At 39.2% G+C, this 12,986-nt stretch overlaps 1 protein-coding gene across 1 annotated transcript in view; it reads right to left on the bottom strand.

The window, feature by feature from the left end:
* LOC108358426 (AF4/FMR2 family member 4-like) overlaps positions 1–12,986 on the bottom strand; it is a 153,322-nt gene that overhangs the window by 19,495 nt on the left and 120,841 nt on the right. Inside the window, exon 3 of the mRNA XM_017609754.1 lies at positions 1,942–3,166. Within this exon, the coding sequence (XP_017465243.1) occupies positions 1,942–3,085 (1,144 nt within the window). The 5' untranslated portion in view covers positions 3,086–3,166. The remainder of the gene's footprint in view (positions 1–1,941; positions 3,167–12,986) is intronic.

Here is a 12,986-nt window from a genome sequence, read left to right as displayed (position 1 = left end):
CAATTTTTTGAAGTTTGAATAATTTTTTTGCAATTTGTGCAAGCTTTGCAACTTTTGTTATTGTGGTTTCTGATATAGATTGAATTATATTTTAAATGAAAATTATTAAAAATAAATAAATAAACATAATTTGCAAGCAATATCGTTTTGGATTTCGTTGCTAATTAGTTGCACGCATCTGTATATACTATTTATTTTTATTTTTATTTAAACTTATTACGATTATACATATTTAAATTATTTGTAATTCATTGCATTTTATTTAAGTTTTTCCATTTTTTAAGTTTTAGTTTTTATTCTATAATTTTATTTAAATTTCATTCAATTTACATAATTTATTTCAAACGAATTGACCTGTACTGAATTTAATTTTATTTGCTTTTTTATTTTTATTTGCTTATTCTTTTTTTAATATTTGTTTATTACATATTTTGTTTTAATTTTAATATTTATGTATCACCTTTTTGGTTAAATTTATTTATTTTTAATTAAATATCAAATACATTTTTTTGATTATTTTAACGACGTTTGTTTTTGTTTTTAAGTTTAACTGTTTTTGTTTTATAATTTTATTTATTTTTACTTTACTTTGTTTAATTAAACTTTCTTTATTTAAATTTATTTTATTCTTTTTTTATTTATTTCACAACAATTTTTGTAATCTGAGTTTACTTAATTTTATCTTATTTTATTTTGACAATTTTTGATTTGATTTAATTTTATTTCAATTAAATTAAATTTATTTCATTTATTTTTTTCTTACTTCATTTAGTTGAATTTTTTTATAATTAATTTAATTTAATTTTTCAATTTTTTTTAATTTAATTGGTTTTATTTTATATCATTTAATTTTTAATTTCTAATTATTATTTTTTTGAATATTTCATTCTTACATATTTTGTTTTCATGTTAATATTTATCGTCTCAGTTAAATTTCTCTATTTTTAATTAACTTTCAAATATATTTTATTATTTTAATAACGATTGTTCTAGTTTTAAGTTTAACCTTTATTCTTGTTTTTATTTTTTAATATTCTATACTTTATTTAATTAAGATTTCTTTATTTAAATGGATTTTAATTTGTTTATTTTATTTTATTTTATTTGCTTCTTTCATTTCACTTTAACCTAGTTTATTTAATTTAATTTTTTTATATTAAATTTTACTTCATTTTATTTAGTTTTAATGGAATTTTGTGTTTATCTTGTTTCATTTTATTTCATTTAATAATACTTTTTTGTTTTACTTCACTTTGTTTAATTTAATTTAATTTTCTTACTTAATTTTATTTTGTTTTTTTTTATAGTATTTTTTATTTATTATATATATATATTTTTTAAACATTTGTTGCCTATTAATTCATATTCAATTTAATTTAATTTAATTTTATTTTTTACTTAATTTTATGGGATTTTTTTTTGTTGTTTTGCTTCGTTGTATGTTTATTTATTTTTTTTAAATGTATTTTATTTTATAGTCGTTTTTATTTACTATACATATTTTTTTAATTTTTAATGCCTATTATTTTTGATTTATTTTATTTTTTCTTTTTAGTTTATTTAACAGTTTATTTTACTTTATTTTAGTCAATTTAATTCTTTTATTATTGTTTCAAATCTGAGTTTGCTTTATTTTGTTTTATAATATTTTGTTAGTATTCTGTTTTACTTTACTTTTTTCACTGGGTTTATGTTTTACAGTCATTTTGGTTTTTTGCCTTTTTTATTTGATTTTGGTTTTATCAAATTTTATTTGCCAGCGATGTTTGTTTTCCTTTTTGTTTCCATTTTTTTTAAGTTTTTTTTTTTCTTTATTCGCTTTCTTCGTTTTGCTATTCGTTTTTCATTTTGGCACTTCCAATAGTTTACCTCTCACTTCATTCCCTACCTATTTCACAACTTGCATTCCTTTTATGCTAATTTTAACTCCCCCATACTCACCCAGTAGCGTGTAGGCCAGCAGCAGCGCGCAAATTCCCAAATTCGTCAGCAGCGCCGACCAAATCGTCTGTGCCTTCTGCTTGCGCCGTTTTTTTTGCTGCGACTTCGTTGATGATGACGAGTTCCCACTGCCAAAGCAGGTACAGCACTTCGATGATCGTTTCGAATCCGCAGCGCTGGTTGTAGCGCCGACAGAGCCACCCATTCCGCCTCCCACGTTTGACAGATGATTGCTGCGCCCCGCAGTGGCATTGCTACCCCCACTTATGCCTAGAGTTACGCCGCTGTTGCTATTAAGTAGACCCACAGAAGGCGGCGGTGGTAGTTGTGTTTGCTGTGTCGAATGTTGCAGCGAAAGCACCGTTATGGGCGTTGTTGCATGCTGCATCATATCGCTGGCTAATGAGAGTGTGGCAGGTGGTAGTTGCTGTTGTTGCTGATGTGCGTGCGCTGCTGATTGATAGCTAGTCGCCACACTACTAAAATATCCGCTCGTGGCAGTAGAGGCGGGCAATGATAACGCCGGCGTTTGTGACTGCAGCGGCGGTCCAGGGCCCATGCCACCAGCGCACATACTCAACGTAGAGGGTGGCAGGCTGAGTGGTGTTGATGCCACAGATGCTGCGGCCGCCGCTGAGGCAGCATTCGGGTACTTAAGTATGCCCACAGGCATAGGAACGGGCGTGTTAGAAGTCGTCGTGACTGCTAGCAAACCGCCTTCGATGTCCTCGAGCGTGGGCATGGGTAGCAGTGGTGTTTTAAAGGTGCTTGTGCCGCCACCAGCGCCGGGTGTGTTGGCGCTACCCATCATGGAGATAGCAGAGGGTGGCGGCGGCGGCAGCGGTGGGGACGCGGAACATGTAGACGACGCGGATGCATTAAGTTGGCTATGCGGTATTATCGGTATGTTCACGTAGGTGGTTGTCTGCGAGGCGGGCGACGACGCAGAGGTGTCCGCTGAAGTCGTCGTAATACTGCTGTTGCTGGGTGTGGCATAGCCATTGGTGTAACCGCTGTCGGACAGCAGACTCGCGGATGGTGGTGGTGGTGGGGGGAACTTATGTTGTTCGATGTTCATGTTGTGGCTATGATCGGTGTGAAGAAGTCTGCGGCTGTTATGCAATGGCTGTAGGCTTGCTAGCATAGGCGGAGGAGTAGTTTTGCACGCAGGTTGACATTTTGGGTGACAAAGATGAAGTACTTCGTTTCCTCACTGATACTGGAGCTGCAATTAGAAGAAGAATTAAAGCGAAACATTAAGGAAATGCACTGTGAATATTTAAAAAAGAAAATTATCTAAGTAAAGGGCTAGGTAGTTAGCTTACAGGGAATAGAATAACAATGAAAATTGGAGTAAAACAAATCTTTTGTATCACGCTGTCCCTTCCTAGCTCATAAATTCCAAAATCAGCCTTTCAGAGAAATGCTATAAGAATCTTGATAAACAAGCTCGCAATTCTAAGAGGATCAAATACGGATAAATTAAATACTATGAACTAGTCGTTGTCTCGAGAAGGGACAATAATCATGCAGAATAAGCTCCAAACGAATCATCATACTGACATATCTGAAAACCCATACGTTTACGACCGGTTAGATAAACATTTAGAAACTTTGCTGGTGAAGAATAGCACAAATATCCTGGCTACCATCGCCAGCTCAGCACAAAATGATTTCTGAGTTTACCCACAAAAATTTTCCAAGGAAAGCTACTGAGATAACAAAACGGTTCCGTTTCCAGAAACACGCTTAAAGCGCCTTCTCGCACAGCTGTTCGGCGCTTTTCAACTTCTAATTGTGCTGGATGTGATCGTCTCTTCTCCAATCTCCAGTTAAAATTTTCGCGAAGGTGGAAGGATTTTCGAAGATATTCTTCGCCAACTGGTTCGGGAAAGCGTTTTCCAGGCGGAGCGTTTACAACTGACGAGGCAGCCATTTACGCCCTCTCCTATTTCTCGATTAGGTCGCAACTATTGGAGACCAGGGCTCGCATGAGCAAAGAAAATATTTAATCACGGCTGTCTATACAGCGCAGTGATCCGCGGTTGTGCATGACTAAAGGATCAATAGGCCTTTCAACCATTGCTGCCGCAACGACCTTGCAAGTAGACCAAACACACTTGGAAAATAGTTTCTGCAGAACATTTTAGAGAGAAGCCGCCTTCCCTGCATGATATTAATTTAAACCGCTAAGTGCCCATAGCTTTGCACAAGTTTAGAGTTTAAAAATGGCTTTCCAACTAGGGTGAAAAGCTACTCTAACCATCTAGAAATACAAATTAATTTCCAAAGCTAATGGCCTTGCAGGAAAAGAATACCTTTCCTGCGCACAGCCTTTCTATGTATATAATTATCACGAATATGTTGCTAAAAGATAATGTGATTTCGCGCTAAAGGAGAATGTGATGTGCTAGAGTCGATCCAGCCAAGTCCTGGAGATTAACATTAGCATTGAAACTCCTTTCGGCGTCCAAGGGGTCTGAATGCCCGTTTGAATTCATTTGAAGTCAGGAATCATGAATCCAAAAAGGATGGAAAGGCCAGGCTTTTATACGGAACGGTTAGGTATATAATTCTGTCTTCGGCAGCTGAACTGACGGCAATTTCTAAGCTAAAGATGATCACTAGTCCAGTGTGATACGATAACTAACAATAAAATCTTCATTTTTACAGAAAGCCAGCTGACTATAAAATGCATTGAAAAAAAAAACAACCGCACCGATCTTCCAAAGGGTTAGCTGAGACCATTGCGACATTTGCTCGTCATGGCACCAGCTTTGCTGGTACAAGTGACAGTTCTACTCCAGGTATTCCCACTAGCACCGGTACGATTAATATTAAATTTCGTCAAAAGGCATCTCTGCGAATTGAAGAATGACCCAGCAAAACAAGCAGTAAACGACACTCACCGAAAGGCCGTCACCACCTTTACCAACTATCGCCCCTTGAATGTCGCCATCGAAGTTCAATCCCCACGAAATGCAAAGAAAGAGCTTAAGTTGCCTTGCGAGATCCGCGTTACTCTGGATCAACTGCGGTCTGGTTAGTGTCGTAGGTAAAACTCTTACCTATCAAGACCAGACCTCGACGCCGTTCATGCATGTCCAGCATGTGAAAATTCCCCACATGATACCAATCACCTCCTCACATGCCCACTCAACCCTACTCAATTAACAGCCCTCTCCCTCTACCTTTGGCCCCATACCGCAGCATTTTTCCTGGGCCAAGCGTTAGCTGAGCTTGATGACACCGATTGAGAGATTATCTGCCTCTTGGTAAAGTAACCGCTACAAAAATAACATTAGTACCTGCAATAGCAGAAAAACGGTAGATATCCACCCGTCAAATTTCCTAGCAACGTTGATCTAATTTAGGTGCCCAACGCACAGCATCCCTTTTCAGTCTTATTAAACCAGAAATTTGTTTAAAAGGAGCTCCCTTGGAACAACTTGGAAGAGAAAACTGGTAACACATATCCTCCATCACGGTTCGACTCTGCTAGACGCAGGGCTCGAACGCTAGGCAAATACTTCTTCAAGGAATATGATGAAGTCGGGTCCATGGATACCAGAGAGCTGATGCTTAGAGCGAATTGGTTTTAAGGGGATAACGGAAACAACTACCCCAAAGTGGTATCAAAAGGGTTCAGTGTTTAATTGTATCCTACATAGAGACACAAGTATTCTACTATCTATCTTCCTGGTCTGTTGGCTCTTAAGGAAACTTATCTCATTGAAAGTCTCCTCACATAAAACTTCATGAATATGTGAGGCTCTGTGCTGAGTCTCTATTAACTCACATTAGTATCTCATCGATTACCCCTGAAATGTCTAGTGACTACTTGCTTGTAGCTAATGACTAATCCGAATTTCGTAGAAGGACAGGCTCGTTTGAATACAAACAACCGTACTAAACTAAATGCTTCAACTGTCTTCAAACTGACTTGTGGTTCAAATTGCACCGAAGCAACAGCAGGTTCGGATGTAATACCAGCGGAGTTTTTCAAAGTTTTCCCAAGCTTGCCACTGAATTGCTGGATCCACTCATTAGCGCTATCAGGGATAGCGGCTGCTTCCTAGGTGAGTAGACTGATGGCATTATTATAAAAATCCTGAAAAGTGTAACCTGAGGGGATTTTGATAACAGGCGTGGTATGGCGCGCTTAAAGGAACATCTAAATTCAACTTACGACAATTCGCAGTCGAGTTTCCGCGCGGGGTTCTTCTGCACAGATACTATAATCATCGATTGTCGATTTTTGAAAATCGCGAAAAATTGTCACTACGATGAAGCTGGATGCGGTCTACAACACAAACCGAAAGCTGTCTCCGACCTTCGAAGTTCGCGGCGGGTTTGGACAAGGTTGCATACTCTCACCTCCCTTTTTGGTGTTTGGGGATGCGTTGTATGCTGCCATGAGACCATTACCCGACTGCGGGCTTCGGTGGTCCCTGTCCAGTTCACTGCAGAGCATCGACTTATTGGGCGACGCGACACATCGAGATACTAAGGGGCAGGACTGAAAATCTAATTTAATAAGACCAAGCGTCTAAGTATGCCAACGAACGTGACAGTCTCTGACAAAAATATTAAGACTTTGAGGAACTTCACAAACTTTGCAAATCCATTGTGCTCCCGGCACTGCTGAAGGGCAGTTCTACCTGTAAAGTCACTACTGCAATAACCAGGCGCCTGGCGGTTTTTTTAAGGATGGTACTCCGAGTTTTTTGAGAAGAAGCTAGTATGAAGCCACTTAACTTCCGCCTGCGAAGATGGAAATGGAAGTGGATGGTTAACAATTTGAGCAAAGAGGTCGGCAGTGTTGCACATAACACCTTGGTAAGAAATGCAGGCAGGCCTCCGGGATTAAAGTCCTCGAGGAATAAGATAAATTCATCTTATTGAAGGCATATTTTACTTGTTAGAAGGTTTAGTGGTAGCTCTTCAATTAGCATTCAAAAAGAGTTAAGATGATCAAGGAGGGTTTAAGAGAGTACATTCAAAAGCTGGTAAATTGCGTTATAGAGAATTTGCTTTAAAAGTGAGATAAATTCACATAACAATACTCAGGTTGAAGGGTCAACGCCACAAGAAATCATACCTGATTACATTTGCATACAATCAAGTAAAGTAATGCCCATTCTGTAAAGAGCTAACTCACTCAAGCACGCAAATTAAATTGCGACTCACTTAGGGTATGCCACGAGCAGTTTTCTTTGCTTTTAGTTGCGCAACTTCAGCTCAATTTCACTTCAAAGGACACTAATACAAATGGTAATACAAACACACATACGAGTGTCTCGAAATCGGCATGCATACCTGTTAGAGAGAGGGTTTTAAAGCGCTTTATTATAGAGATACCTTAGCGCATACATATTACATGCAAATTTCTATTTTTTTTTATACAAGTATGCAGTTTCTACGACCCTTTACCGCAAATTTTTCAAACTCCAACAACTCGATATTTTTTCCACACTAGCGATTTACCCTTATTACTTTACCTTGACAAGCAGCGAACCAGCTAACCTTTCGCTACCTCAACTCAGTCAGCGAACAGGCAAAAAATAAGTGAAATAAAAGTAAATAAATACAGAAAGGCTTTTAATACAAACACACACCTTAATTTGTGTGCGTGGAATTTAAGTGAAAAGCAAACAATTCGTGACACGCATCGTAACGCGCACACCAACTCATGTGCATGCGTATGCATGTGTAAATATGCCGAAGAATGCGAAAATGTAATCCACTTAAAAGCAAAAACACTTGTTAAGGCATGTATGTGAAGTCCGCTTTTAGGCGCGCGCGCACGCTCGCTCCTCAACGTTCGGTACATTTAATTAAAGCTACAAATGTTGGCTCATATATTTTTTACGTTCATATTTATATATGTAGTGTGTGTTGGCAAGTTTGTTTGTTTAAATAGGAGCAAAACATTTCTACCACAGTGTTGACGAACTTTTGTAAGCATATGCCATATTGGATGCGAGTATAGAGTGCAAGTGGTTTCTGTGTTTCTGTGTACATAGACGTCGGGCTGCGCATTGCCAACCACTTGTGTGGTCGTGCAAATTGCTTGGACTGTTGTTGTTGACAGCAGCAGGTATTTTGTTACACTGTGCAGTTGTTCGCTACCGAAAAGTAAAGCCCTTGAAATATTTACTACAACGTGTACACTACCACTATTGCCGCTGCTGTTAAACAAGTTGCAAAAATATGTCGCATATATTTAGGCGCACAACAATAATTCTATGGCGACAACTAACGCCGTCGCGTCGCTTAAAAGTTTCAAATGAAATTGTGCATTGTTCTGGCAACTTACCGAGTGTCATTCAAGTGCGCATTCGAAAGCATTCCATTCTGGCGCTGGCAGACAGGCAAATAAAGGCTTGGTGGTCTTACTACGAATATAGCCAGCTTTATAGCGTTTAAAGGTGTATGTGTTTATCAAAAAAAAAAGAAGATAACCACGAAAACTTCAACAGCCAGCTGGAATTTCATTTCATTTTCATTTTATGATTGTCAAGTCCGCGCAATTTTAATGACCTGGCTCAAATTTTGGTTAAATAAACTTAAAGCTTAACTCTTAGTTGCATAATTTTAGGCGTGAAAAAATTAATTACTGTTTTTAAGGTTTTTTTGAAATGTCTGGCGCATAAGGCCAACGAAGAAATTATGTAACATATTTAAAGTGCGTTAGTATGGTGGTAGAATAGGTTGTATCAGAGGCCCAAAGACTGGCAATGTTCCATCAACAGAGGGTTCCGTCAACAGTATCAGACGGTTCTGCCACAAGGCCTCAGGTGGCTGTGCAAGGTTTGGGCAGACGAACCTACTGTAAAGAGATCACCAGAACCACCAGATCCGCAAACCTTCTTATCCCCGTCAAACAAGCTGGAGTTGCTGCAGTTCAGGAGCAGGGCCTAAGCAGTAACAGTTCCTCCTCGATTAGAATGCCTAAGTATATGTTGGATAGTGTAGAAACAAGCAGATACACCAAGATCCTGCGGGCTGATCAGAAATGAATGAATAGAATTTACTTTGCCTAATTTCAATAATGAGGGCATTGTGGCTGGTTGCTCCGCATGACAATCAGGTGATACCACTCTACTACTGCTGCGTGAGACCACAGCTGAGGCGAGGCAACGGAAGACCGGTGGCATTATTGGCTCGGGTGCTTAACCAAGAGATTCGCGGTGGGAAAGCTCAGGTACGAGTATAAACGTAAGAGGTGAGACACTTTATGGTTTTATACTATGCGCAGACTAAAAGTATCCCCTTTTGGGGATTTCAGGAGAACTAATTGGGACCTCCATAGCAAGCAACTGCGCCAGCCACTCCAGGAAAGCTTTAACACCGATAGTTCGATTACTGTTTTGGTGGAGTAAGTGCACATCAGCTTTTTGGAGTGCCATCGAAAGCTCCTACCCGCTGTGTAGTCTCTCGGCCAAAGTCCTACAGACCTCACGGCGTAGAGTAGGCGCCTCATTAACAAAATCAAAAAAGTGTGTTACTGGAAACTTTGCAGATCGAACTGGATATCTAAATATAAGTCCGAGATGAGGAAGACTATTGGGGAGCCGTGGGGAAAATCTGCGAAAACTCATGTGGCTGTCATGAATCGTCCTGATTTAGAGGCGGGCAACTGGGCGTTGCGTGGAGAGGAATTCCAGTTAGTGATGCGCCGTGTGAACCTGCTGGTGTCGATACAGTAGACTATGCCACTTTCTATGTGTGGCTTAAGTTTATTCCCAAGACAGGAACAACTTCTCTCGTATCCCCAAAACACATAAGACCAATCAGCCTTCTTACTTTCTATTGGAGAAACTTGAGCAATTCATTGATTTGCGTATAGGGAAATAGGATTTCTGGAGAGCGATTGAGCCTCTCTCAACATGACTACCTGAAGGTTGAACCTGTGGATTCTGCTCTGCATACAAATGTTTGAGTTATTGAGAAGTCTCTTAAAAATAAAGACTTTGTAGTTGGTGCCTTCCTTGATATAGAGGAGACTTTTAACATTGTGTTATCCCGGATAATGGTAAAAGCTTTGAATCCACGACAGAGCTGTTACGATTGGAAGCGAAAAACGCCTTTGTTCAGCATAGAGTGGGACTAGACACTCCGCAGGGAGGGTTTCTCTCACCATTTCTATGGATCATAGTGGTAAACGTCAACTTCATAAGGAGAGAAGGCGTACGCTGACGACGTGGCACTCATCGTTATAGGAAGAGTTTTAGCCACTCTGTACAAATTTATGCAGGGGTACCAGCTGCGGACTTACTATTGTTCCTGAATGGATGGAGCTACATTCTATTTGCCAGGAGATATAAAGTGCCTTATACGCGGCTTCCCACGATCGGTGGAATTCTACTTGTGCTACTTGGCAGAGTCAAGTTTCTGGAAAGACATCTTGGAAGTCAAATCTAAAAGAGGCAGCCGATTGGATGCGAACCAATGCAAGAATTTGTGTGGCTAATGAATTAGCTAGGCAGAGAACTCTTCATTTCATACTTTTGGATAGGCAATACATAGATATTCCGGCGTCAAGTTGTGCACTTGAAAAAAAACCCTGTCATGAAAAGTTGGAAAGTCTTGCCGGGAAATTTCGGGCGGCGAAAGGGGCTCCTGCAGCTGGCTAAGCGTCAACTTTCGATTCTGCGAGATGTACGATCAGACATTGTCTTTGAGGAACCCATGTGGTGCGACTTAATATCGTCACGGACCTCTCAAATAGCAGCTGTTTGCAGGCCGACGAGGTGGAATCGTCCTAGCAATTGCTTCGCGCTTCTGAAGCTTTCACTTTGCATATTTTTAGGCATTACTGTTATTCATTTGAATATTAGTGATATTCAAAATTAAGCACAGCGTTTTGGTGATAGCCACTGTTGAACTAAGATTCACCACACTGAAGCCTAAAAACTTTTTGCCCTCAAGCATTTAATTATAGATAGCAGAAATTCGGACTCGAACCCACAACATTCGAACTAGCCAAACGGAGATCCCACACAGAGTTTATATACACGGCAGTGGCGGCCGCAGAGTATTACCGAAAATCAATTCAAGTTTTTTCATATAAATTCCCAACCAGATCCACCAACTCAACGAGAAGCCTGCTGCCTCCACAAACACCGAATGCCAAACTAACAACAAATCCACCGCAGCTCGAAAAATCGGAAAAGTAGCCACTAACTCGCAGCGCTGCAATCGCCATTATTATTTTCAGTAAAACTTTTTGCCATTTATTTTGCGATTTGAACTCGATTGGTTTTTCGTTGCATATCCGACGGCTGAAAAATATGCGGCCAAGCGGAAATTGCAACGCTGCGTATCAGCGGAGTTCAAATGCCGCTACCGCTACATATACAAAAACAAAAGAAAAATTTAAACATGCACAGACACAAAAAAACTTTTTCGAGCAGCCGCAGCAGTCGCTCACTCCATGCCGCATGTGCTCGTATTTTGGCGTTTCGTAATGCTTGAATGCGTTAACAGCGAGATTGAGCCGCCCTGGCAAACATGCAACACTGCGCGCACCACAGCTGCTGTGCACCGCGGAGTGCAAGAGTGCTTGACGGAAAAATGTATTGGTTACGCCAAAATTTCGTATGTTCGTATTTCATATTGAAACTTTTAGTTTTTTATATGCTTGCGTGTACATATATTTTTTTTATGATTTTCGGTCATTTTTCTGTTGGTGCTTAGTAATCCCGTAGCCATCGAAATCCATTACATAAACGAGCTACTCATGTGGCTGAGTGGTTGCGATGGTGGATTGATTGGCGGACGTTTGATGGCATCGTTGGTTGAGAATGGGCGATGTTAGGGTTTTAGATGAAAAGTGGCACTAATGGGATTTGAAAAATTACACAGCATAGAGGGGACTTTCAACAAAAAACGAAAACAAACAACATGAGTAGATATTGCGCCAGTACAGGGTGCATCAGGTATTTGAGGACAGGCACATATTTTCGTGCAATTCGTACCGGCACCTTTTTTAATTTTTAATATTTCCATATCATAAATGGAGGGAAGAAACCTAGCAAAAAATAAAAACGCTGTTATCACTGCTATAAAGCGGTCTTGTAACAGTGCACCTTTTTTTCAGTTCGCTCGATCGTTTGTTTACAAAGCTCGCTGAGAACTGGATGAATCTAACAGAGAGAGCGAAAAAGGGCTATGTTCAGATATGCCACATATATTGCGAAAAAAGTTTCTTGCGTCTCTTTTGTTTCAGAACCTACATAGAAGGAAAGCCAATAAAGCTTGATTGCTGTAATTTCAGCTTGTTGCCGGGAACTCTATGCCTTCAAAAGTGGAAGCCATTTTCATGGTACGTTCGCCTGTGTACTTTATATTACATTCCAACTCCACTGAAATCTGAGATTTCTGATTTCTGATCTGAGAGATTTCGACCTGGAAATCTGAAAAAACCCGGTTTAAGTGGTTTATCGGAATTATTTTCAGTCTAAGACTATCCTTGGGAAATCCGTGGTAAGTGTGCCAAATTTGGTTCTGATCGGAAAAGAGGTTAATATAGTAGCCTATTTTTCAATCCAGGTCATAAACCAGCCAATCAAGGACATAAACAATCGTGTGTGCAAAATTCAATGCAAATCCGTTAGCCCGTTTCCGCTTGATCGAGTTCCAAATATACAAATTTTCACATTTTCATAATGTTAGCAGGGTAGGATGGTAACCCTCTTCAAAAATAGCTTCGAAATTAATGCCTCTTAAACTTTTTTCGTCTGTCACCTGTATTGCAGTATTTGATTGAACTCATTAATTTGATTTAACTTTTTTAACAGGTGGCAACTCTTAAAAAGAAGCAGCCTATTTTTCAATCCAGGTCATGGGCTATCTTTGTGTGCAAATCCGTTCAGTAGTTTCCGCGTTAAGGAACCCCAAACATACAAATATTAAAATTTATAATGAGTAAACATTTCTCAAGTGGGACTCTCAAAATTGAAAATATTTATCCATCGATTATTTTATTAATTTTAAATAGGTATTATTGTAGTATGATACTATGTATTTTTTTTGGCTCT

The sequence above is a fragment of the Rhagoletis zephyria genome, unplaced genomic scaffold, assembly GCF_001687245.7.
Source record: "Rhagoletis zephyria isolate East Lansing unplaced genomic scaffold, Rhagoletis_zephyria_1.1 Rzeph_scaffold_00254, whole genome shotgun sequence".
NCBI classification, from domain to species: Eukaryota; Metazoa; Arthropoda; class Insecta; order Diptera; family Tephritidae; genus Rhagoletis; species Rhagoletis zephyria.
This window is presented reverse-complemented; position numbering and strand designations above follow the sequence as displayed.